Raw genomic sequence first — 27,382 nt, forward strand, 5'->3', positions numbered from 1 at the left:
CGAAGGGGCGGCGCGGCGGAGGAGCGCGGGTCGGTGCAACCGCGGGACGACCTCGGGACGGCGGTGTGCACCGTGTGCCACGCTCGCTACGGCCCGACGGGGCGACGCAGCGGCGGCGCGAGGGCCGGTGCAGCCATGGGACGGCCTGGAGCGGACGGCCCAGGGGCGGCGGTGGACCGCGGGCCGCAGCACTACGGCCCGAAGGGGCGACGCAGCGGTGACGCGGGGCGGTGCAGCCGGGAGAAGAACCACGGGGTGGCAGCACTGCGGCCCGACGGGGCGACGCAGCGGCAGCCCGATGCTCGATCGGTGGAGAGGCGCGCGGTACTCAGGACGATCTTCACGGGACCTGCGGAGGCGCGCGTCACCAACGGGCCAGGTTGGTCGCGCGGCGTAGATGAGGCGGATCGCGGCGGCAAGCGGGTGATCAAGCCGATCGCGCGCGAGGACGGGGACGCCGCTCGATGGAGGCGTGGTGGCGGCGGAGTCCTGGATGAGGCTGGCGACGGCGGGCGACAGGGCGGCTATGATTGGCCACCGCATGGCGCGAGGCCGCCGGGTCGGGTGATGCAGGAGTCCCAGTCGGAGCAGGACGGTGACGGCTGACGCAGGGCCGGCGCGCAGACGACGGCCTTGAGGGCTGCCTGTCACGCGAGGCCGCCGGTTCGGTGAAGTAGCCGGCTGGTCGCGCCGATGTCGGAGTAGAGGCGCCAGGTGTCGACGGCGGCGGTGGGCGACGCAAACCGATCCAGTGAATCGGAAAACCAAAAAGTAAACGCCGATCAAAGCGACCGGCGAGAGAGAGAAAAACCCTGATCAAAGGATCGGGAAAAAAAAAGAATCTCTAGGGCAGCCGACCAACACGGCCGGCGGACGAACCCTAGGTACGGGCGGCGCGGCCCCCGGCGACGGTCATGGAGGCCGACCGCCCCGGGGGCGGCGCGCAGGTGCGGAAGTGGCGGCGGCTAGGGTTTAGGATCGACTTGCGATAGATACCATGTTGGAAGGGAGAGGGAGGATTGGTGGAATAGTTTGTTCATTGTATTGCTTGAGCCTCGTGGGCATATATATAGGAGTACATGATCATCTTGGAGTACAAGGCAAGCCAGAATAATATCCTACGCTATCCTAGCTTTCCTATACAATCATGTTTACTCAACAGTGTTCACCGGGTGGAATCGATCTAGGATCGTGGATGTATCCCACATCCCATCTTGCCCTGGCCCGATGCATGTTCACGTAAGGAAGTAGCCAATAATAATTGCTGAACAAGCACACCTGTCCTTGGAGGCAATTTTGTTGCATGTGGCTCGCCGGGTAGTCCCTCCCGTGCTCCAGCCCTGGTGTTCGGTGCGTGTTCAGGCCGACGGAGTTGGTTGATGTAGAGGCGGGCGCGCGACCGATGCAGAAGTCCGTCCACCGTACCATCGCCTGTTGGAGCATAGGGGTCGAGGATGCACGTCGGGTCGAGTGATTTGGCCACCGTCTGGGATAAAGATTGCTGCACCGATCTTACTTTTTCTCGTCGGGATTGGGGTATTCAGAGATTTATTTGGTGGCTAATATGATCGATCTAGTGAATGGATCTAAGAAATTCGAAAATTAAAACCTATAGACATTGATCTACTCCAACACCCCCTCTCACGTTTTTATTGCGTTTACTGGGTTTTAAACCCTGAACCTCTTGGTTGTAAGTCTATGCACCTAACCAGTTCATCCATCAGACCGATCTGATGAAAGAGACTAGGCAACACATTATACGCCAACACTCTTCCTCACGTGTGGCTCCCTCAGGCCTAAACGTGGACCGAAAGTGGGCTGCAATTTAATTGCGCCAGCCGGAACTTGAACTCAAACCTCTTGGCTCTGATACCATGTAGAAAACTGTAGAATGACTAAATATTGTGTTGTTTCTGTTGTATTGATCCGACCCTCATATGGAGTATATATAGAATACATTGTGAGGGAGAGAGACTTAGAGTAGAGGGCAAGTCATACATGTTAAACATATTCTATCTCTAACTTCTACCTCTATCTTAAACACAATTATATTCTAACACTAAGAAATCGAGGGTCTTAGCAGTTTCAATAACCCACTGGAAAAATGTTATCCATATTATCCTTAACTATCCAAACTTTAAACAAATGAGAAGTTTGCCATGTTGGCATTTCAAGGCACCTAACAGCCGACAGACCAAAAAGGTTATATAATATCATAATTTGAGACAATAATTTTAAAACACAACCATAACTTGATCGGTGATGCAGAGTGCCGGTCCAAATCAGACCGTTAGTAAACACTTGAATTTAGTTGAGACTCAAATCACAGTTAAACCTACTGTTATCTGTTGACATTTACAAAAGGTGAAGCCACATATACACGGAGACAAATACACCTTTCTTGTACACCTTCACACAATTCAATTTAGCGAGCATGGTCATGGGGTAGAATCATCTCGCAGCATAAATACCAAATGAGTCCTCTGCAACTGCAAATATTAAATTGCAAAATAGAGATTTGATAATTGTGAACCTACCCTTCACTCGGAGTTACAGAACTAACGTTTACCTCGATCAATAAAGACACATTATTTGAAAAAGGCTATTGATAACCAATAAAGACGCATTATTTGAAAAAGGCTATGATGTTAGATGCTAGAAATTATGCAGCACTCGGTTTCACCTCGATCATTACAAGTTTTCATCTATTCTATCTGAAGATCTGAATAATAAAGTGAAAGCTCATTCCACATATCTTATGTCTATTCTCATGTCTATTTTTTACAACAATTTGAACAGTTCATGTTGGAAATATGAGCAAATTACTACGAGATTTAATCCGAATAAACAGAAGATAAATCATGACTACAACAACAGAGATTAAACTAATCATGTGAACTAGCATAGCAGATGAACAGATAACATCTAGGGCACATACTAGAAACATGAATTCTACCACGATCTCGAACAGGAAGGATAGAATCACATACGGTGCAGCGGGAGCAACACCGCCGGCATTGACATTGTCACCCATGTCGTCGAGGACGAGGTTGCCGAGATCGGGGAAGAAGTCGTCGTTCGCGAAGTCGTCGCTGCCAGCAGTCGCGCGAGTGCGCTCCCCAAAAACCTGATCGCCCCTCTCCGCGAGGAGGAGGAGCGCACGTGTAGGTCTTCTCTTCTCATGCTCATACAAGTGGTAGAAGAGCTCACCTTATAAAAAAGTGCAACTCTTTCTCAACTTCCGGGATGGGACTAAACTTTAGCCTCACTCACTCCACTCACATGTGTGCATGAATGAGCCAAGAGAATTTCAGAATTTTAGTTGGGCTTTGAGCCAAAGGCCTACTAGCAAAATTTCAACAGTTCAGACTCACCATCTTGTTCTGATTTACGGGTAGAAAAATTGAGATGACAGTTTTTTATTTAATCAACAACATCACTAGCAGAAATCATTGCCACAACACCAAGTTTTTGGTATCTTCAACGGCCACAATATCAGTCACAACAATTTCCTGCCATACTAGACGGGCAGTCATTAATTATAACCTATAGGTTAATTACTGCGCGTAGTCACAGAATCCATAGCTGCACTTCTTGATGCACTTGTTAGAGCAGGTGCCACAGTTCTTCTTGTCGGAGAGAAGATCCACGCAGCGTCCACCGCAGCACGTCCGGCCATGCTTGCACGCTTTGCTGCAGCCGCCGCAGTGTTGGACGCTGGCGACAGTGTCCACACACTGGCCGCTGCAGCACGCCGTGCCCGTCGCAAGGCATGCTTCGGCCGACTTCTTGGAGCAATCGTACGCTGGCAGGGGCGGGTGGACGGCGCCGGCAACAAGCAGGAAACGGCTCCTCCTTTCCGGGGGCCAGGGGCTTGCGCTGGTGCCTGCCGTGGCTGGAACAAGGGCACTGGCAGTGGTCAGCACCATGATGAGGAGAGGCAGGGCGGCGCTCGCCATTGTGGTTGTGGAGACAAGGAGAAGTAATGCAGGTGCTTGGCTTATTGGTTTGTGGCTCTTAATCAAGGGAGCTCAACTGCTCAAGGGTGTGTTTGTGTGTGGAGGAATGCCTCTCAAGGCTGATCCATCACACTTTATATAGAAGAGAGCATGGGAAAGGAAGTCAGCGGGTTAGCTCGGCTCTCTTAAGGTTGACATCTGATGGCAATTCGACTTCAAGACGACGCCAAGAAGCTGCTTTTGTCCGGAGCAAAAATGATTGAAAATAAACGAAAGGCTTCAGGTACAACGTTTGTGTGGAGTGTCGAGGTTTCAGAAAGATTAAACTAAAGGTTGATCAATCAATACTCCAGGTACTTTTTAAGCAACCAGTTCACAACAATAGCTAAGAACAAAGAATGGCTGCGAAATTGCCACAGCACCAAGTGTAAATAAAGTAAACCTGACTCCAAGCACTAATTTTGCATAACTAGTCCAAGGGATGCAATGAACCAGATGCCAGCCGTCCTTGTATGCGACGTACTGGGCGATCATAAGCCGAAGACTAAAAATAAGGTAAGCAAATGATTAAGAACGATGGAATTAATCCTCAAACTAATGCACAGAACGGTGGGTTTACATGCTACATCCCCAAATTGTGCACAACGGCAAGACCATCAAGTCATCCTCTGTTTGAGGCATCTGTGGATCCAACCATTCGTCATACTTAGCTGGGATAAGGAAAACCGTTCAGATACTGCCGGGGAATAATATTTAGGACAACCATGGAACTGTAGCTCCACTCCTATCTGCCATCAGACGTCATCTCGAGATATGTGCATGCAGTGTCATTTGAGAATGTTTACTAATATATCTACAGGAGTCTTTTTAACAAACAGCTACATGTTCTGATGTCTATCTTTTTCATACACTTTGCATATATTTATATACATAAAACATTTTTTATACATGTTTAACATTTTCAATAGATGATTGTTTTTTAAAAAATACTCCCTCCGTCCCATAATGTAAGACGCTTTTTGACACTAATGTAGTGTCAAAAAACATCTTACATTATGGGACGAAGGGAGTACATGTTTGGATCATTTGATGTCTATTTTTTCATACACATTGTACAATTTTTATATACATATAAACATTTTTATATATGTTCATATTGTTCCAATATGTATTATTAACATTTTTCAAAACTTATTTTTTGATGCCTACTTTTTTCCATACACCTTTTCACATTTCTTGTCTCCATCAGGAACATTTTTTAATATACGTTTAACGTTTAACATTTTTAAAAGACATGATTAACATTCTTTAAATACATGTTTTGATGTATATCCTTTTATACACATTGTACAATTTTTATATACATAAACAATTCTTATGCATGTTTAGCGTTTCTCCAAAATATGATTAACATTTTTTTAAAAATTCATGTTTTGATGCCAACCTTTTTCATACATTTTTATATACATATAAGAAAATTATGCATGTTTAACATTTTTTTCAATATATGATTAACATTTTCAAATCATATTTTATGATGTCTAATTTTTCCGTACACCTTGTACATTTTTTATACACCAGTAACATTTTTATACACGTTTAACATTTTTTAACAACATGATTAATATTTTTTCATATACGTAATTTGATAACTGTCAAAAAGCGTCTTACATTATGGGACGAAGAGAGTAATTGTTTTATTAACACATTTTACATGTTCAATTAATCATTATATCTTCGTATTTGTAATTTACATAAATTTTAGACAATAAATACATGTGAGTTTTGACATATTAATGACAAAGAAATGTAGAAGACAACTCTTTTCATGGTAGCATAACATTTGAGGCTCGCATACTGCATATGATGATTTATGATACAATATTTAAAACGAGCAGCAAAGCTTGCTACTCCCTCCGTCCCAAAATAAGTGTCTCAACTTAGTACCAACTTTGGACGGAGGGAGTACTTATGAGTTATTACCGGTACAACATAAAAATCATGCACATTCTGTTATGTTGTGAAAAATACAAATGACTTTAGAAGTTTTGAAAGTTTTTTAGTTTTTCTTCCCATTCTGAGGGTTTGTTTTTTAGAACCATTTTGAGAGTTTTTTTTGAGGTTTCTTGATTAACTTTTTTTTTGAGTAACTGAGGGTTTGTTATTCCATTCCTTAGTTTGAGCAACGGCCCATTTCTTTCTCCCCTTTTTTGTGTCCACAGGCCGACGTTAGGAATTCGAAGCACCCAACTCGAGTGGGCTTGCCTGCTCCCTCCTACACACAGAAAAAAAATTTGATTCCAAAGCGCTCGGCTTTGCTCCTCCACCGTGCTCATCTCCGCCGGCAGCCGGCGCGCCTCTCCCCCCTCGCCCCGCCGCCGCCGCGAGGCGAACCAAAGCGACGCTGGAGGCCGGGATCCGGGGACCACGCGCCACAATGCAGCAGCCGGACCTCCTCGGCACAGGTCCGTCCGCCTCCCTACCTCCCCCTTTCCGTCCACTTCCCTGTTTTTATCCTCCTCTCGATTCCGTTCCAGTATTCGGCCGATTCCGCCTCATGGCCACCGATTTTGTGTTGCGATGCAGGGGGAGACGGCGAGTACGCGATGTTGGAGACGCTCCTGATGCGGGGGGAGTCCGCCGCGGTAGGAGCGCCTCGCTTCGACGGCAAAGACTTTGAAAGATGGCAGGCTCGGATGAAGGTCCGCTTGCGGCTCTTTCACCCTCTTGTGTGGAGCATCGTGGAAACCGGATTCTCTTGTGTGGATGAAGCAAACCCAACGGCTCTCGAGTTGAGGAACATCCACTACAACGCCCAAGCCATGAACGCCATATACTGTGCCCTGAGTGATGATCAGCTCTACCGGATCTGGCAGTACGAGAGTGCTAATGAGGTCTGGGACGCTCTCCAGGTTATGCATGAAGACACCCCAATCGTTCATGAGTTAAAGGTCAAACAGTTGAGGGAGAAGATGAGGTTGTTTGCATGGAGGAAGCACGAATCCCCCCATGACATGTTTGGGAGGCTCCAGACTTTGGTCACCAAGATGAAGAGCCTTGGATGCGAAGAGGTGACAGATTCTTATGTTGTCAGGAAGATGCTTCGTGCCATGACACCAAGGAGCTCAATCTTTGTGACCATCATCCGCGAGGGGCCTAACTTTGAAGAACTCACCCCTCTGGATGTGCTCCGTAGTTTCGTCGAGTATGACATGTGGCAAGAAGAGTCCAGAATCATCCGCGGGTACGAGCCAAAGGTGGACGCTGTCATGCGGAGGGCGCCCGCCCACGATGAACATTGCTCCGGAGAAGTCCCTTGCTTCGACGGCACACACTATCTATCATGGCAGCGTAGGATGAAATTCCATTTGCTTAGCATTCACCCTCTTCTGTGGAGAATTGTGGAGACTGGTTTCTCTTGTGTGGATGAAGCAAATCCAACGGCTCTTGAAAAGAGAAATCGACAGTACAATTCTGTAGCTATATGGGCCTTAGGTAATGCCTTAAGTCATGATCAATTCATGAGGATTTGCTACTATGAGAGTGCTAAGGAGATTTGGAATGCTCTCCGAAAATTTAATAAAGCAGTTCGTGAGTCAAAGCTCGGCTATTTGAGGATAGATATGGACAGGTTCACCTTAGGAAAACATGAGTCCCCCAGTGACATGTATGCAAGGCTTAACAATTTGGTCAATGAGATGAAGGGTCTTGGGTGCAAAGAGATGACTGATTCCTATGTTGTGAGGAGGATGCTTCGTGCCATGGCTCCAACGAACGCAAACTTGGTTTTCCTCATCCGCGAGAAGCCTAACTTTGAACTACTCACCCCTCTGGATGTGCTTGCAACATTCCTCCTCTACGACATGGAGCAGAAAGAATCCAAAATCATGAGTGGGTATGCTTTGCCACGCTCAGGCAAAAAGGTCAATGCTGCCTTGAAGGCCAAGCAAGTCCAGGTGGAGGAATCAAGCGATGATGAAAACGACCATGATCAAGGCCGAGGGCAAATTCAACAAGGAATGCAAGAAATGTCTCTCTTGGGGAAGAAATATGGAGCATTGCATGGAAAAAAAGGCTACGAAGCAAGAAGCAATTTCTCTGACAAGTCCAAAATGAGGAAATCAAAGAGGTATTGCTATCAATGTGGTGATCCCAATCATTTCATTGCTGATTGTCCTAAGAAGGAGGACAGGAAAGTAGAGAAGGAGAAGAGCAAATACAAGAGGAAACCATTCAACGACAAGGGCAAGCCATACAAGCCAGAGTGGCAGAAAGGTCAGTTCCTTTGCTTCAGCTTATACTTTCCGTTGCACAGTTTGTCATGGAGTAGGTAATGAAATGTACTGTGTTACTATAACGGGATCCGATCCAACACGGATTCAGGGTGGTCAACTATTATGAAAACAAAAAATTGGACACTGGATTTGAATGTTTTCAGTATCAATGTCAAGGACAACCGGGATGAAAAGTAATATTTGGTATTAGTAAAATGACTGCATTGCACTATAACTAACTAAGTGCACTAGTCCGGTCAATAAGTGTTTACTTTGGTTGTGATAATGTACTCGACTGTTACCAGCACTAAGATTTAGGCCCTTTCTGAGTGCTGTCCTCTTAATGCATTATTTGATTATTGAGTGGGCAATATAGTTCAAGAAAATTAATGAAGTGATAACTAACCTTGGGAATGCATACAGTAGTGCAATCTGGAAATCCATAGCCCAGTAAAAATACCAAAACAGGGCACTGGTTGCCTCTAGAACTGTGAATTAGCAAATCAGTCATACGGACATAGGACATTGTACTGCCATTCTGCTCTGACTGAGTCAAATTTTGACTTGTACACTGTTCTAAGCATTTGATATTATTATTAGTCTATGCATACCAAACTGATACGCAGAACGCAGTTCATATGTGAACGGAATTAAAAATATTTTGACTATTGCATGATGGGGCTTTGAATTCTCTTTTGTATGTTCAGATGCACTAAAGTTGTGTTCTTATATACGATAAAACTGGAGGATTGCCCCAAGTAAGTAAACTGTATTCTGTATTGTATATCTAGTGAATTTTACCTGCTCACCATTTGCAGACGTTATAGTCAGAGATTCATTGGGGTGTGGATTCGAGAAAAATACCTTACTAGTCACTGTTATGCTTGATCATTTATATATCCCTAAGAAAATCATGATGGTTTTTCTTTGGGCAATGGAAACTGATTTCACGAGCATGAGTGGAGGAAGAATCAAAGAGGTGCTTGATATGTTTGATAGAAATGTTACTGACTTTGAATCCCTTGCTAGCTGTTGGCTTAGTGGAAAGAGATTTAAAATCTTTAATATCATCACTTCGTGAATCATGTGGGGGCTCTGGTTGAATATGATAATTAACCAGAAGATCTGGTTGAATATGAAACAGGTGTGGAGGCACAACCTCACGTCAGTGTGGGAGTGGAAAGTGCCGTTCAAAGATGCAGAGGCGCTGGACTTAGACGGCTTCGTAGCCCGGTTAATGGAGAACCTGAGAACTCCACTTCGGCGTTGAAGAGGGGGCTGGTGCCGAATCTGCCAAGGAAACCTGCCGCCCAGCTGATGTAGACCGAACCTCGATGGCGAGATCCGATCTGTTGTTGCAGCCCGACCTTTCACGACACTCCACCTTCAGCAGCAGTAACCTCTCGCCCGCGCACGCGATGTACGTGAAGTAGAGGGATTGAACCTTACGGTCCAGCACGAGAAAACCAATCTCGACGATGGTACTCACGCACAAAACAATTTCCACGAAGAGAAATCGCAACAAAGAGGTTTTCTAAAGCTTCCTCAAAACTTAGGGATTTTTAGACAACTTCCCCCAAAACACGATACGGGTATTTACCCTAAAAACACATCGTGTTTATTCATAAAATATAACCTCATTTTACAATGAACTCAATCGGCTTTATATAATAGCCGCACCTCTTAACTAACTTGGAAAGCAAGCACTTGATACACGTAATTAAAAACCGACTCAATCTATCTAAGGAAACAAAAAGTACTAGTTTGATGGATGCATCGCCGGCTTCAGATTTGGTGGTGGTGGACCCCATCCAATTTCCTGTAGACATAGTAGACTCCATATATCCCACGTATGTGCACTTGCCTGATATTCCTTACGTGGCAGAAAAAGAAATAGAACTCTGCCATTTATCTTCTTGACCGATCCCAAAACATCAGGTAATATATTTTCTATTTTATCTCTAACCAACAACTCCTTTCGTGGATTTGCCTTCACAAGATCTTGATGGAACCACGTACTGCCATGGACCCAAGTAGTACTAGAACATGTAGTCTTAGCTGAACCAAAAATAATATTAGTCCATGTGTAAATTGTTTCAACCAATTTTTGTACCTGATGCATTTTTGTATCTTCATGCCCAGTTTGTATCTTCTGTTCAATTGTGCCCAACTCAGTGTATACTTTCCTAAAGTGGCATGTGTCATTCTTGCATGTAATCAACACCAAAGACTCGACCTCCTTGTTACCTTCACTAAATTGAAATACTTTAGGTTCATGTATATCTGTGATTTGATGCGGTACAACATTATGTGTGGTCGTATCATCCTCTCCTCCTTGCATCAAAACCGTCCTCGGATTTGGGTTGACCTCTTGAGCAATATTTTCTTCACTCGATTGAACAACAACCACAGAAATTTCAGCAACTTGGGCCTTCTTCTTTTCTTCTTCTTTCTGCTCTTTTATCCTCTCAAGATGTTCTTTCCTCCAAGAAATAAAACGCTCCTCACCCATTGGCACGAGGCTGCACTTCTTACCCCTCTTGACGGTATATCTGTGTGTTTTGCAATCGTACGCGACATCATGCTCTCTGTACCACGGCTCTCCCAATAACAAGTGACATGAAATCATCGGTGCCGGAATCACATCGCACAAAACCTCGCAAAAATAATTTTCCAACAAAAACGGTACCTTTGTTTGTTGCGTGACAGTGAGCTCTTCATGACCCCAACGGAAACAGTATGGTTGTGGACGTGGTGTCATTGGTAGATTCAATTTCTCCACCATCTCGATGCTTGCGGTGTTGATCAAATTCATGTGATCGACCGTCATAGCACATGATCTCTCTCTCACCACCACACGGGTGTGAAATAGCCCGGCCCAACGTCCTTCCTCCTCCAACTGAAATCCATAGCTTAACTTACTGAATGATAATGCGCTCGTCATCTTCTCCATAGTGTCGTGAACAACCTTGCTCTGATACCACCTGATGTAGACCGAACCTCGATGGCGAGATCCGATCTGTTGTTGCAGCCCGACCTTTCACGACACTCCACCTTCAGCAGCAGTAACCTCTCGCCCGCGCACGCGATGTACGTGAAGTAGAGGGATTGAACCTTACGGTCCAGCACGAGAAAACCAATCTCGACGATGGTACTCACGCACAAAACAATTTCCACGAAGAGAAATCGCAACAAAGAGGTTTTCTAAAGCTTCCTCAAAACTTAGGGATTTTTAGACGGCTTCCCCCAAAACTCGATACGGCTATTTACCCTAAAACACATCGTGTTTATTCAAAAAATATAACCTCATTTTACAATGAACTCAATCGGCTTTATATAATAGCCGCACCTCTTAACTAACTTGGAAAGCAAGCACTTGATACACGTAATTAAAAACCGACTCAATCTATCTAAGGAAACAAAAAGTACTAGTTTGATGGATGCATCGCCGGCTTCAGATTTGGTGGTGGTGGACCCCATCCAATTTCCTGTAGACATAGTAGACTCCATATATCCCACGTATGTGCACTTGCCTGATATTCCTTACGTGGCAGAAAAAGAAATAGAACTCTGCCATTTATCTTCTTGACCGATCCCAAAACATCAAGTAATATATTTTCTATTTTATCTCTAACCAACAACTCCTTTCGTGGATTTGCCTTCACAAGATCTTGATGGAACCACGTACTGCCATGGACCCAAGTAGTACTAGAACATGTAGTCTTAGCTGAACCAAAAATAATATTAGTCCATGTGTAAATTGTTTCAACCAATTTTTGTACCTGATGCATTTTTGTATCTTCATGCCCAGTTTGTATCTTCTGTTCGATTGTGCCCAACTCAGTGTATACTTTCCTAAAGTGGCATGTGTCATTCTTGCATGTAATCAACACCAAAGACTCGACCTCCTTGTTACCTTCACTAAATTGAAATACTTTAGGTTCATGTATATCTGTGATTTGATGCGGTACAACATTATGTGTGGTCGTATCATCCTCTCCTCCTTGCATCAAAACCGTCCTCGGATTTGGGTTGACCTCTTGAGCAATATTTTCTTCACTCGATTGAACAACAACCACAGAAATTTCAGCAACTTGGGCCTTCTTCTTTTCTTCTTCTTTCTGCTCTTTTATCCTCTCAAGATGTTCTTTCCTCCAAGAAATAAAACGCTCCTCACCCATTGGCACGAGGCTGCACTTCTTACCCCTCTTGACGGTATATCTGTGTGTTTTGCAATCGTACGCGACATCATGCTCTCTGTACCACGGCTCTCCCAATAACAAGTGACATGAAATCATCGGTGCCGGAATCACGTCGCACAAAACCTCGCAAAAATAATTTTCCAACAAAAACGGTACCTTTGTTTGTTGCGTGACAGTGAGCTCTTCATGACCCCAACGGAAACAGTATGGTTGTGGACGTGGTGTCATTGGTAGATTCAATTTCTCCACTATCTCGATGCTTGCGGTGTTGATCAAATTCATGTGATCGACCGTCATAGCACATGATCTCTCTCTCACCACCACACGGGTGTGAAATAGCCCGGCCCAACGTCCTTCCTCCTCCAACTGAAATCCATAGCTTAACTTACTGAATGATAATGCGCTCGTCATCTTCTCCATAGTGTCGTGAACAACCTTGCTCTGATACCATCTGATGTAGACCGAACCTCGATGGCGAGATCCGATCTGTTGTTGCAGCCCGACCTTTCACGACACTCCACCTTCAGCAGCAGTAACCTCTCGCCCGCGCACGCGATGTACGTGAAGTAGAGGGATTGAACCTTACGGTCCAGCACGAGAAAACCAATCTCGACGATGGTACTCACGCACAAAACAATTTCCACGAAGAGAAATCGCAACAAAGAGGTTTTCTAAAGCTTCCTCAAAACTTAGGGATTTTTAGACGGCTTCCCCCAAAACTCGATACGGGTATTTACCCTAAAACACATCGTGTTTATTCAAAAAATATAACCTCATTTTACAATGAACTCAATCGGCTTTATATAATAGCCGCACCTCTTAACTAACTTGGAAAGCAAGCACTTGATACACGTAATTAAAAACCGACTCAATCTATCTAAGGAAACAAAAAGTACTAGTTTGATGGATGCATCGCCGGCTTCAGATTTGGTGGTGGTGGACCCCATCCAATTTCCTGTAGACATAGTAGACTCCATATATCCCACGTATGTGCACTTGCCTGATATTCCTTACGTGGCAGAAAAAGAAATAGAACTCTGCCATTTATCTTCTTGACCGATCCCAAAACATCAGGTAATATATTTTCTATTTTATCTCTAACCAACGACTCCTTTCGTGGATTTGCCTTCACAAGATCTTGATGGAACCACGTACTGCCATGGACCCAAGTAGTACTAGAACATGTAGTCTTAGCTGAACCAAAAATAATATTAGTCCATGTGTAAATTGTTTCAACCAATTTTTGTACCTGATGCATTTTTGTATCTTCATGCCCAGTTTGTATCTTCTGTTCGATTGTGCCCAACTCAGTGTATACTTTCCTAAAGTGGCATGTGTCATTCTTGCATGTAATCAACACCAAAGACTCGACCTTCTTGTTACCTTCACTAAATTAAAATATTTTAGGCTCATGTATATCTGTGATTTGATGCGGTACAACATTATGTGTGGTCGTATCACCAGCCGGCACTGATCCACTACTGCCTCAGTGCACATCTACTGGAGGAGTGATGCCAACACCCCTGTTGAGGTAATCGTAAGCATGCGCATGCTGTTCACCTCTCAAACCTGCATTTTTTCGAAGCTATGTAACGCTGAGTTTGCGAATGATTTGAACCTGTTAGCGCTGTATGACTCCTTCCTTGGTTTCATTCTATAAAATGGAGCTGTGGTGGTTCTACCCTGTTCATCCACAAAAAAAGTTCTTTCAGTTACCTGTAGGTAGACTGCATACTTATTTTGAATTGTTCTCTGAATCTTGTCAAACAGCTTATCATCCCATGGGGGAGTGATGTCTTGAACAATTTCAACTTGTAGTTCCATCCACACCGATATTTGCGCAATATAAGATGCATGCACATATCCAGGCGGCATCATTGAGAAAGCGGAACTTGTTGCCTTGAGCAGTATTGTTTTCCACACAAGTCCTAGTAAGATGCTCAGACTTGAAACCTACTAGTCGTGGGCATACACACCCTGAGGCACTGTCTTCTCTGATGATTATCTTTTGGTTGAACATCAGAAATCGAAACCAGCTCTGAACATACCATCTGTTGGCCTTCATATTCTGCATCCCATCATAACATGCTCAGCTTAACATCGACATTGCTTGAGTGATACCTGGTTTCCACCCACAGCCTGTATGCTATTTTGTTGCATTGCCTATGTTATCCTGTAGCAATCTATTTGCAAGTTGTTTTATGTGCTCATATCATGAATAAGAAGATCGTGATTTTCCTCGTGTTGACAGAAAACTGAGGAGGTAATAGTGAGCACCAAGCAGCCAGATCACGAGGAGAGAGAGGGCAAGTGTTGCTTGATGCCAACCTCTCGCAAAAAAAAAGAGCTGTAACTGAATGGTCTTCCCACCCTGCTCTGCACTGGAGTTTGTATCTGAGCTGTGTAGATCGTGGACCTGCTCTTGCTGTTGCACTTCCTGAGAATAATTTGTCTCTGCAGATTGGAGTTGTTGTTTAAATGTTTCTGCTTTGCTCCCCCCTGGGTTTCGTGAGTGTTTCTCATCGCCAGGCTTGACAGTTCCGATAGCTTCGTCGTCTGGGCTTTTGCATAACTCTGCTTGTAAGAAGTGGACGAATCTTGGTTCCTGAGATAATTTTGCTGTTGGGATGAAGTACTCCGATCCTGAATTACATAAGCTGCTGCTTGGATGATGAAGTAGTGAGATATTTTTGCTGTTTAGATGGTGACATGCATATTAATATATTTGTGTGATGACTGATGAGAGGAAGCATTGAGACAAGTGTATGCCTAAATCATGTCTTCCGGAATTACTGATTTACTCCCTCCGTTCCATGATTATTGTCGTGGTTTCGGTTCAAACCAAAACCACGACAGTGATTATGCAACGGAGGGAGTGGCATTATACTGTAATGCTTATTTGTTTTTCTCTAAGCCATCATCTTATGGGTGGTATGGAGTATTCGTTAGATTTCTGCAACTAATTCACAACAGAATCAGAATCAGATATAGATTGAGTACTGAGTATTATCATACATCCATGGATTACATCAGAAATTAGAAGGGTTGCAGGTGAATATATTGGAAGGAGAGAATACGGAAAGGCCCTGCACAGAGTTGCAATGACCAAAGGAAACAAACATAAAAAAGATTGCAGACTTGGACATCAGGAACTACACCCAGCAGCTAAGGAACTGAAAACGAACGACAGCTAACCAGTGCAATGCAACTGGAAACCGGCAAAATTGCCTGCACTTGAAACGGCAGCATTGCCACATTGCACAACTCATTCCGCTGCAGACGAATAGAGTAGTTTCGAAGGACAAACTTCGTCGTCGTCGCATCGGGCCATTGCCCAGGCCGGCGGGGTGAAAACTTGAGTTAAGTTGTTGGTTGGCACTCCCACCTGTGGTCTGTGCTGTTCGCTGTTGATCCAACTGCCCCTGAATGAAGTTTTGAGGTTTAAACTGAATTTCAGTTCTCACTGAATACTTTGCCATGTACTTCCCCCGTTCCTAAATATAGGTCTTTCTAGATATTTCAATAGATGATTACATACGGAGCAAAATGAGTGAATCTAGGCTTTAAAATATGTCTATATACATCCGTATGTGGTAGTCCAGTGGAAATCTCTAAAAAGACTTATATTTAGGAACGGAGGGAGTACGTTTCTTTGCTCGTGGTGGTTCGTTTGGACGGTCATGGTCTCAGAAGCATGTTGGGAGGTCGGAGTTGCCGTTTCTGCAGGTGAGTTTGCTGTAGACTCTGTCGATGATTTGGTGCAACTGCAACGGATCATGGCTTCCGGCCTCCGTGCAAACACTTGCTCATGGCAATGCATCTGGTCTAGTTTTCGCTCTGCGTCTCCATGAGAAAACGGCAATGCTGTACATGTAACCAATGATGAAGAGAGCACGCGGCACCAGTATTGTAGGAGTAAGTTTGAGCGTCCATGCTCGCGTCTCTCACTGGGCCGTTTTCTCGCTTTACCAGATCATCAATCTTATCATGACCAACCAATTTCCATGTTTCGTATGTATGCATGTATATGTATGTATGTATGCGTGCAATGTATGCATGCCAGCCACTAGTGAATGTAATCCTGTAGATGGTGGCTGTTGTTTGAATGTTTCTGCTTAGCTCCCCGGGGTTTAAAAAAAAACTAGGCAAAATTGCCATTTTCATTGATTAAGAGGGGAGTTTAAAGTTCGTGGCCCAAGCCCAAATTACAAGACGCTACTCTCGCGGCATTATATTACACAAATGTTTTGCGCCCGCCAGGCTCCAAAGTGAACATTCCTCCTTTATCTTGGCGACCAACACTCCCACCGGAACCGCGGTGGTACGAAAAACCCCGGCGTTTCGTTCCTTCCAAATTTCCCAAGAGACCACCAGCAGCAAAGAGATAAGTGGACCAACACTCCCTGGGTTTTGTACACCGGCGTTTTCCTCATCGTCGGGCTTGACAGTTCCGATAGCTTCACCGTCTCTGCGTTTGCATAACTCTGCTTGTAAGAAGTGGACGGACCTTCGTCGCCACGCTTCCAGGCATATTTTCGCTGTTGGGTGAAGTACTCCGATAGTCGGATCCTGAATGTATGAAGCTGCTGCTTAGGTGATGGACGTTTATGCTTTGCCTCCTTGCTTGATAATGTATCTTGCTCGTGGTCGTTTGTTGGGACATTCATGATCTCAGAAACATGTTGAGAGTTCGGACTGGAGTCGGCCTTTCTGCAGGTGAGTTTGCTGGAGTCTGAGCAGCTAGTGGTGTCTCTGTCGATGACTTGGTGCAACTGCAACGGATCATGGCTTCCGTGCAAGGATGCAACCACTTGCTCCTGGCAATGCATCTGGTCTTGTTTTTTGCTCTGCGTCTCCTTGAGAAAACATGCATTGCTGTACATGTAACTAGTGCTGAAGAACTTGACGATTGAGAGCACCAGCATTGTCAACCGTAAGTGCCCTTGCATCAGCTGATCGATCGCATGCATGGAGTGCTGTCAATGAATGTAAGGGTTAAAAATTTCGTTTCAGTGAAATTTCTGAAATTTCGCATATTTCAGTAAGGTTCGAAATATTTTTAACCCTGAAATTTAGAGGCAGATTCAAACTGATTTCAACATAAATGTAAATTGTGTTAGATTTCATTGAAATTAAGTGGAATTTTAAATCTCAAAATCCAAAATAATTTTCGAAATTTCGCATATTTCAGTGAGGTCCGAAATTATTTTGTTCCCGAAATAAAAAAACCTTATTGTATGTATGTATGCGTCCAGTGTATATACACCCTCACTTATCCCGCACTGTACTGTACGTATCCGTGCTGTTCACTTGCTTGGAGTGGACAGAGCAGCAGTGGACAGTGGTATGCTGGCACTTATTTTCTCCGTTCCAAAATAGATGACTCAACTTTGTACTAACTATAGGGTCATCTATTTTGAAACAGAGGGAGTATTAGCCAATCGTTTTAAACATTGCAGTGGACAGTTGTATGCTGACAAAAATGATGCTGCTGTCCCGGATCGACGAGGCAATTAATCTCGCTGTAAATTCACACACACTCCTCCTCATCAAAGTTAATCACCTTCAAGGATTTGCGTGGGTGAGTGAGGTCATATGCAGCAGGCATTGCTACGATAATTACAAAAATACAAAAGGAAAGAAACGCGAATACAGTAGCATGCATGCATAAACATTGGAAACATTAATCGGCTGGCGTTTGACATGATACGAATCCTCGTCTATCATCTCACAGATCACGAAAATTAGTTACTCTACTTAAAGCGGCACTAGCCAGGGGGGCATTCATCTCAATCGTTCTCATCCGATACATGCATGTTTGGCAAACTGTAATTAGCTCCAGAAATGACAAGCATTAATTAATTAAAAACAATCCAACAACTCGTTCATGGATCTACGACCGGATACTGATCGGAAGTCGAAACCCTAGCTAGAGCTTGAGGGATAGGTCCAGGGAGCCATCGACGCCGCCGGGCGGCGAGGAGGACAAGGGCGGCGTCCTGCGCAGCTCGGACTCGTCGGGACCGCCGCCGAGGCTGCTGATCCTCGTCGGGAAGAACTCGATCTCCCGCATCTCCTTCCTCCCCTCCGGTGCCACCGAGAACCCTTCTCCGGCCGTCTCCTGCATATAGATCCGTTGTTGCAACACAGTCATCACTCACCAGTTAGTTCTGCCGATTAATTCTAGATGAATGATGCCGAGCTTTGCAAACGCCTCTAACCAATGCACGTACCTTACGAGCGGCGGTCATGGTGATGGCGGAGGCGACATAGTGGATTGAGTAGTATGACGCGTTGGTGGCGTTGGCGGCAGGAGGGGCCTGTGTTCCTCTATCTGCCAAGCCCACCATCGTCTTTGTAGGAGAGATCGAGAAGATCAACACGGGCGCGCAGGAAAGAAGACAAGATTGGTTAATTGGCACAACAAAATGAATATTTGCAGTGGACTAGACGGGCCGCGGAGTACCTGCTGCACGACGACGGAGTTGCCTTGCGCCTGCAGGTTGGCGGCGGCGTTGGGGTCGTGCAGCGGGTCGACGCTGCCGCAGCGCAGGCGCTCGAGCTCCGCCATGCTGAGGCCGCGCTGCGGGGTTATCCTGGGCGGCGCCCCGCCGCCACAGCGCAGGCGCTCGAGCTCCGCCACACCGAGGCCGCGCTGCGGGGTCTTCCTGGGCAGCGCCCCGCCGCCGCCGCCGCGGGAGGCCGCCTGCCGCCTCCCCGGTCCGGACGCCGCCTGCCGGCGCAGCCGCGCCTGCGCCAGCGCGTCGGAGAGGTCCGGCACGACGGCATGGGCCGACGTGTCCTCCGGGGCGGCGCCGAAGAGGAAGTTGGGCGTGGGCGCCATGAGGGAGGAGAGGGGAAGATGGCGATCGAGAGCGCGGATGGGTCGCTAGGCTGCGGGTCGCGTGGTGAGAGCTGAGGCGGGAGAGGCGCTCGTTTTATAGCGAGCGGCGGCGAGGAGACACCGCGTGGCCGGGCGTGTGTGCGTATGTCGCCGAGATGCTGATTTACTCGCGTCTGTCTCACTCGCCAGCCAACAGGGAGACAGACAGGTGGGGCCTGGCGTAACAAACGACCTGTCTTCGGACCCCACTCCGCTCATGTCGTGTAACCATTCCATCTTCTCATAATTTTCACCTCGATATGATATTTAGGCAAGAAACAAATCATATACGAAACTAAAACTTTACATACGCGAAACAAGAGAAAATATATCACCCACAATAAGAGTCTTGCTGTAAATAAATGCCCGTGTATATATGTCCAATGTCTAGCTGCAAAATCAACTGTGGATGTGGTGTAAGAGCATCTTCATCGCCGATCTTTGTGAGCTGGTCGTTGAGGCGACGCCCTGTGACGGACGTCTTCGCGGTGGTCCTGAATCGGTAGAGGTCCCAGGCCTCCGCGAGCGAGGGTCCACGAGGACCCAGTCTGGGGCGACGTGTTATGCAGCGAATGCTGGTCGGTGATGCACGTTGCGCATCAGAAGAGAAAATATATTTACTGATTAAATGGCCATTTATAACCATTAAGTAGCTGCAAAAACAATTGTGTACTGATTTAAGAGCATCCGTTCTGAGTGAGCTGGTCGCTGAGGCGACGCACGTGCTGCTCGGACATCTTCACGGTGGTCCTGAACCGGTCAAGGGCCCAGGCCTCTGTTAGCGCGAGGACCTAGTCCTGGCGACGCGTGAGTAGGACCACAACCTAAGTAATGCAGGAGGCGCTCGTGGGCATTCGAGGCGCCAAGGAAGGCCCCTTCATGGTGACCTGGCCCCGATGTGGCGGTGATGTCAGTGTCCTCTCCTTGCCACGCCAGAGGCGAGATGACAGTGACACCGACCGATCGAACTAGCCCAGCTATTGTGCAACGACTCCTTCTTGACCAGGCGTGGGGAGGGGGGGGGATCCTAGTAGACGCGAAAGTGAGGCTGGCTTCTCATTAACGCGATGGCGAGGCTGGCTTCTCCTTGACATGGCGGAGAGGCGGCTAGGGAGGCGCTTGACCACGATCACATAGTGACATCTCGAGGAGGAGCTCTAGGTGCACCTGGTACTTTTGATCCGGCACAACGTCTTTCGTGGGGAGGGGCAGTTGCGGTTGCTCCTCCTCCTCCTCCTCCTATTCGGATCTCCGACTTGTATGTGGGGGCAGTGGAGGAGGAAGGTGTCGTGGGAGTAAGTCTGACAGTAAGAGTAGGGGGTACGTAGGAGGAGGCAAGGTCCTAACTATGGCAAGGTTGTGCACGCAAGATTTACGAGTTCAGGCCCTTCTCAGAAGAAGTAATAGCCCTACGTCTCGGTGCCCAGAGGCTTGGTCGACTGGATTATGCGTGAAAGTTACAGGGGGTGCGAACCCTTGTGCCAGAGGAGGGGGTGGCTTATAAAGAGTGCGCCAGACCCCTCCGGCCCTTAGTTACACAGGGTTCAATGTACGTTAAGGCAGGGGCGTTACTAGTAATGCTAGCTATAAAGGACTATAAATGACCTTTAAGACCACAGAGTGGATGCCTGACCGTTGCGATCCTGGGTGGCTTTAGATCTTCTATATTCCGAGTGATCCTTCATATGGTTGAATGGCTGTATCTTGGTCGAGTGGAATTGGGATATCCGAGTGGTATATCTGGTCGAGTGGATTGCACTCCAAGGTGATTTCAGTCGGTATCTTCGGTTGTACTTTGAATGTCTTTGACTCTAGGGTAATGTCCTTGGGTAGGGCGTCTAGGTCAGGCCTATGACCCTACCCTAGGTACATGATATCATCATTAGCCCCCGAATGGATTGAGGTCCGAGTGAAAAAGGGTTGAAGTTGGTTCTGACTCGATTGCACGCTTTGGAGGCATTTCAATGGAGTCTGAAAATCGTGCTGAAGCTTCAACCTTGTTTCAGTCACCTTGATCAATTCAGTGGTCATCGAGTGAATTGTGTTGATAATCCTCAAGTGTTGTTCTGGTGCAAAATCTTCGGTGCGATTGGTTGCTCTGCGGTTCCCGGATATCGCGGGATTCGAAATTTTGGAGAAGCACGTGGGACGGAGCATGCCGCGGTAATCGGAGCGGGTAGACAGGGGTGCCTCGATCCCCGCGCCACCTTTTTCGCCACATATCGGGTGAATGACTGTTGCGGGATATGACAGGATTGCTCGGGCCCACGGGTCAACCACTCGGAAGCAGGCCCATAAAAGGTGTCGAAGCCGATGCAATGCATAGTGTGCCTCATTCTCTCTCTCCTTCCTCTGCTTCTCCACCGTGCACTCCCCCGCTCTCGACGCCCCCGTTCGGCCCGTGCGCACTCCGCCGCAATGGTGAAGGACAAGACGGCAGCCTTGGAGCATGCAAAGAAGGTGACGGTGACATCGAAGGGCAAGAAAATGGCTCGGGGGACGTCGTCGCGGTTCGGTCTGCCGCCGGGCTGGATCCAAGGAGATTGGATCCGCTCCGCCATGGAGCGGGATGACCTGGAGAGGCTTGCTGAGGACGGCCTGATTGCTGACAAGTCTTGGAGGTTGCCGGAGGGGGAAAGCGAGCCGCAGCCGCGCGAGGGTGAGCGTGTCCTCCTCACTACTCATGTCGACCAAGGTCTTTCTCTTCCTTCACATCCGTTCTTTAGGGGTTTCCTGAACTTTTTCGGTGCTCAGATTCATCATTTCCCCCCAAACGCAATCACGTATCTTGCTGCTTTCATCTCGTTGTGTGAAAATTTCTTGGGCTGTCAACCACACTGGGGTTTGTTCAATCACATATTCACTTGCCACTCTCAGTCGGTGAAGAAAGCACATCCAACTGATGAGAAGACAAATGTGATCCATATGTGCGGGGGTCTAGGAATTCAAACTAGGGGTAGGAGCACCTTTCCTTCCATTACCCTCCCCACAGTTCAGGGATGGCAGTCGACCTGATTCTACTACAAGGACGTTCCGACTCCTGGCCAGTCGACTGGTCTCCTCATTTCACTATGGAGTGACTCCGCCAACCTTCTTCATTGACTGTGACCCCAGAGGAGAGAGGCGAGGTGAATCTTTTAGTCGACTAGGTTGTTAACTTAGTCCGGGAGGGGGTGACTGACATGGATATGTTGGAGGCGTTCCTCAGTCGACGCATCCAGCCTCTCCAAGCCCGAGACCACCCGATGTGGATGTACTCAGGCCCTGGAGACACCGCTTGGGTCCACCCAGAGGAGGTCGCCAAGGAGATGGTGGCTTAGTGGCTGCGAAGCATCACCGGAAACAAGGATAACCCCAGGGGGTCCAGGAGAGTTCAGCCATTCGACACCAACCGCGAGTTGAAAGAGGTCAGGCTCAAAATACCAAGTGCTTTTTCCTTCCGATCTGCAATTGTCCTTGAATCTGATTGACTCTTGATGACTTGCGCCTTGCAGATTTACACCAACATGTACTCGATGCCAAACGGGGAACAACTCCAGGAGGGAGAGGAGAGCGCAGATGAAAGTGTCGACTGGCAATCCGGAGATGACAGTGACGACAACAGTGATGACTCGTGCAGCAGCGAAGAGGTCGACTCGCCGCCCCTCTGAGAGCGTCCATCCAAACAATCCCAAGATCCTGCAGGTGGGTGTGGCAAAGTAGATCCACCAAGCACGCAAGTGCCAAAGTGCGCTCGGACTTCATCTCCAGAACCGTCCGAGAAGGCCGCTAAGCAGCCCAAGGTTGTCCCACCGAAGACTCGGAAGGCCCTGCCCAAGATCAAGGTGGATGGCCCTGTTGCTTCTGCGTAAGTGTTTGTTTCTTCTCTTTGACTTCTATGTCATTGTCGACTCATCCGCTAGCTTGACCGAGTGAGTTTTGGAACTTTCAGTGCTGCTACTTCTGGGACGTCCATGGATATCGACAAGGATCAAGATGACGAGGAAACTGCAGATGCTGCCACTTCTCGAGCAGGTACAGCTCCACAACCATGCTCTTACTTTGCCAATTGTCCTATTAGTCGACTGAATTCTTACGGCCGAGTGTTTTGTAGCGCCACCAAATGTTATCGAACTTCCAGACGATGATGGCCACGAAGACGCGCCACAGAAGAACATGGGGAGAAGGGCCAGGACTTCGAGCTAGAAGGTGCCTGCCAGTAAAGTGTCTCACTCGACTTCAGCACCAGGACCAGTCGTTCAGCAATCCGGAGATCCCATTCGGACTTCTGTTTCTTTTGCTGATCCTGTGTCGACTGATCAGCCTTCGGCATCGACTGCTATTCATTGGGTTAACACTCAATTGTGCTAACACTCAATAACAGAAAGAAAAAAGCAAAATAAATTTATTCCTTGGGTTGCCTCCCAACAAGTGCTATAGTTTTACACACTTAGCTAGGCATAAAGCAAGGATCTAAGTATTGCCATCTTTGGTTCGAGATCCATAAGATGCCCTCATGATTGATTCATATGGTGGCCTAATTCTTGTTCTAGGAAAGTGTTCCATACCCTTCCTCAAAGGAAATTGGAACTTAAGATTGCCTTCTTTCATATCAATCACGGCACCAATAGTGCGTAAAAACGGTCTACCAAGAATAATTGGACAAGAAGGATTGCAATCAATACCAAGAACAATAAAATCTATGGGCACATAATTCCTATTTGCAAGAATAAGAACACCATTAATTCTTCCCATAGGATTTTTAATTGTGGAATCCGCCAAGTGCAAATTCAAAGAACACTCTTCAAGATCGGTAAGACCAAGCACATCACATAAAGATTTCGGAATAGTAGAAACACTAGCACCCAAGTCACACAAAGCAAAACACTCATAATTTTTAATCTTGACTTTGATAGCAGGTGCCCATTCATCATGAAATTTTCTAGGAATTGAAACTTCTAATTCCATTTTTTCTTCAAAAGCATCATAGCATCAACAATATGTTTAGTAAAAGCTTTATTTTGTTCATAAGCACAGAGTGAATTTATCATGGATTGCAACAAAGAAATACAATCAATCAAAGAGCAACTATCATAATTAAAGTCTTTGTAATCCAAAATTGTGGGCACATCACTAGCTAAAGTTTTGACCTCTTCAAACCCAATTTTATCAATTTTCTCAACAAGATTTTCACCCTTCGAAATATTGGGACGCCTTCTAGCTAAAGTTGACTCTTCTCTAGTCCCTTTTTCACCAATATTAACTTTACTAAACAAGGAATCAATATAAGAAACACCAATCATTTTAAGATCTTCATCACTTTTATGAAAGAAATCACTAGAAATGCTTTTTCTAAAAATTCTCTTTTTGCTCTAAGCATAGCGGTTCTTTTCTTACTTTCATCCATAGAAACATAAATAGCTTTAATTGATTCGTCAACTTTAGGCACACAAATTTTCATCTTGAGATTTTCCACATCATGAGCAATTCTATCAACACTTCTAGACAAATCATCAATCTTACTCAACTTTTCTTCTATGGAAGTGTTGAAAACTTTTTGCGCATTGATAAATTCTTTAATATTATTCTCAAGATCAGAGGTGTTACTATTATTATTATAAGATTGATTTCCATAGGAATTACCATAATTATTATGGGAATTACTAGGAAAAGGCCTAGTATTAAAATTACCTCTATAAGCATTGTTGATGAAATTATTTCAAGAGATAAAATTCACATCTATGGCGTCACTATTTTTCTCAATCAAAGTAGACAAAGGCATATCATTAAGATCAATAGGAGCACTTCTAATAGCAACCAATTTCACAAGGGCATCAACTTTTTCACTCAAAGAAGACATTTCTTCAACCGAATTAACTTTTTTACTAGTAGGAGCTCTTTCGGTATGCCATTGCGAATAATTTGCCATAATATTATCAAGCAATTTGGTGGCCTCACCCAAAGTAATTTCCATAAAAGTACCACCCACGGTGGAATCTAAAATATTATGAGAAACAAAATTCAATCCCGCGTAAATTTTTTGTATGATCATCCAAAGATTTAACCCATGAGTTGGGCAATTCCTTAGCATCATTTTCATCCTTTCCCAAGATTGTGCAACATGCTCATGTTCAAGTTGCTTGAAATTCATGATCTGGGTTCTAAGGGAAATATTTTTTGCGGGTGGAAAATACTTAGTGATAAAAGCATCTTTGCCCTTATTCCAAGAATCGATACTATTGCGAGGCAAAGAAGAGAACAATTTTTTTGCAGAATCACGCAAAGAAAATGGAAATAATTTCATATTTATCACATAATTATCCACATCTTTTTTCTTTTGCATATCGCATAATTCCGCGAAGGTATTAAGATGGGACGCGGCATCCGCATTAGGAGTACGGGAAAATTCATCTTTCATAACAAGATTCAACAAAGCAGTAGCAATATCACAAGTCTCTGCACTAGCGGCGGGAGGAGCAAGCTGAGTGCTGATAAAATCATTGTTGTTGGTATTTAAGAAATCACATAACTTGGTGTTCTCTTGATTCGACCACACAACAAGATTGCACTCAAAAACAGATCCGACAAGAAAACGGCAAACGGAAAAGAGGGGCGAATAAAACGGCAAATTTTTATGAAGTGGGGGAGAGGAAAATGAGAGGCAAATGGCAAATAATGTAAATTGCGAGGAGACAAGATTTGTGATTAGGAACCTGGTATATGTTGAAGATCCTCCCCGTCAATGGCGCCAGAAATTCCTTTTGATGTCGCTTGAAGCTACGTCGGTATTTCCCCAAAGAGGAAGGGATGATGCAGCACAACGGCGGTATGTATTTCCCTCAGATATGAAACCAGGGTTATCGAACCAGTAGGAGAACCAAGCAACACAACATAAATAGCCCCTGCACACAGATAACAAATCCTCGCAACCCGACGTGTTAAAGGGGTTGTCAATCCCTTTCGGGTAACGGTGCCAGAAATTGGTGCGTGACGGGAGAAAGTTGTAATAGATTGAATAAATAGATCACAAATAAAGTATTTTTGGGTTTTTGGATTAATGGATCTGAAAATAAAAGCAAATAAAAGTAGATCGCAAAGGAAAATAATATGAGAAAGAGACCCGGGGGCCGTAGGTTTCACTAGTGGCTTCTCTTGAGAAAAATAGCAAATGGTGGGTGAACAAATTACTGTTGGGCAATTGATAGAACTTCAAATACTCATGACGACATCCAGGCAATGATCATTATATAGGCTGAAGGAAATATGCCCTAGAGGCAATATTTAAGTTGTTATTTATATTTCCTTATACTATGATAAATATTTATTATTGATGCTAGAATTTATTAACTGGAAACTTAGTACATGTGTATATACATAGACAAACTGAGTGTCACTAGTATGCCTCTACTTGACTAGCTCATTAATCAAAGATGGTTAAGTTTCCTAACCATAGACATGAGTTCTCATTTGATTAACGGGATCACATCATTAGAGAATGATGTGATTGACTTGACCCATCTGTTAGCTTAGCATGATGATCGTTTAGTTTGTTGCTATTGCTTTCTTCATACCTTATACATGTTCCTATGCCTATGAGATTATGCAACTCCTGAATACTGGAGGAACACTTAGTGTGCTATCAAACGTCACAATGTAACTAGGTGACTATAAAGATGCTCTACAGGTGTCTCCGATGATGTTTGTTGAGTTGGCATAGATCGAGATTAGGATTTGTCACTCCGTGTATCGGAGAGGTATCTCTGGGCCCTCTCGGTAATGCACATCACTATAAGCCTTGCAAGCAATGTGACTAATGAGTTAGTTGCGGGATGTTGCACTACGGAACGAGTAAAGAGACTTGCCGGTAATGAGATTGAACTAGGTATGATGATACCGACAATCGAATCTCGGGCAAGTTACATATCTATGACAAAAGGAACAAACGTATGTTGTTATGCGGTTTGACAGATAAAGATCTTCGTAGAATATGTAGGAACCAATATGATCATCCAGGTTCCGCTATTGGTTATTGACCGAAGATGAGTCTCGGTCATGTCTACATAGTTCTCGAACCCTTAGGGTCCG

General features: G+C 45.5%; 1 protein-coding gene across 2 annotated transcripts; it reads left to right on the forward strand.

Moving 5' to 3' along the window:
- Positions 1-6,245: 6,245 nt before the first annotated feature.
- On the forward strand, positions 6,246-9,622 carry LOC123061499 (uncharacterized). 2 transcript variants are annotated; one of them, XM_044484623.1, is made up of 3 exons: positions 6,246-6,424; positions 6,546-8,234; positions 9,378-9,622. In XM_044484623.1, the coding sequence occupies exons 1-3, from the start codon at positions 6,397-6,399 to the stop codon at positions 9,554-9,556; spliced, it is 1,896 nt and encodes a 631-aa protein (XP_044340558.1). In that variant the 5' UTR covers positions 6,246-6,396; the 3' UTR covers positions 9,557-9,622. The 2 variants fall into 2 exon arrangements, with proteins under 2 accessions (XP_044340558.1, XP_044340566.1); XM_044484631.1 differs by lacking the exon at positions 9,378-9,622 and adding an exon at positions 8,941-9,230.
- Positions 9,623-27,382: the final 17,760 nt, after the last annotated feature.

Source organism: Triticum aestivum, chromosome 1A, assembly GCF_018294505.1.
Source record: "Triticum aestivum cultivar Chinese Spring chromosome 1A, IWGSC CS RefSeq v2.1, whole genome shotgun sequence".
In the NCBI taxonomy this organism is placed as follows: Eukaryota; Viridiplantae; Streptophyta; class Magnoliopsida; order Poales; family Poaceae; genus Triticum; species Triticum aestivum.

Coding starts and splice junctions, on each gene's coding strand:
- LOC123061499 (XM_044484623.1), top strand. CDS start 6,397: ATGCAGCAGCCGGACCTCCTCGGCACAG. Junction 6,425..6,545: donor GCCGGACCTCCTCGGCACAG/GTCCGTCCGCCT, acceptor GTTGCGATGCAG/GGGGAGACGGCGAGTACGCG. Junction 8,235..9,377: donor CAAGCCAGAGTGGCAGAAAG/GTCAGTTCCTTT, acceptor AATATGAAACAG/GTGTGGAGGCACAACCTCAC.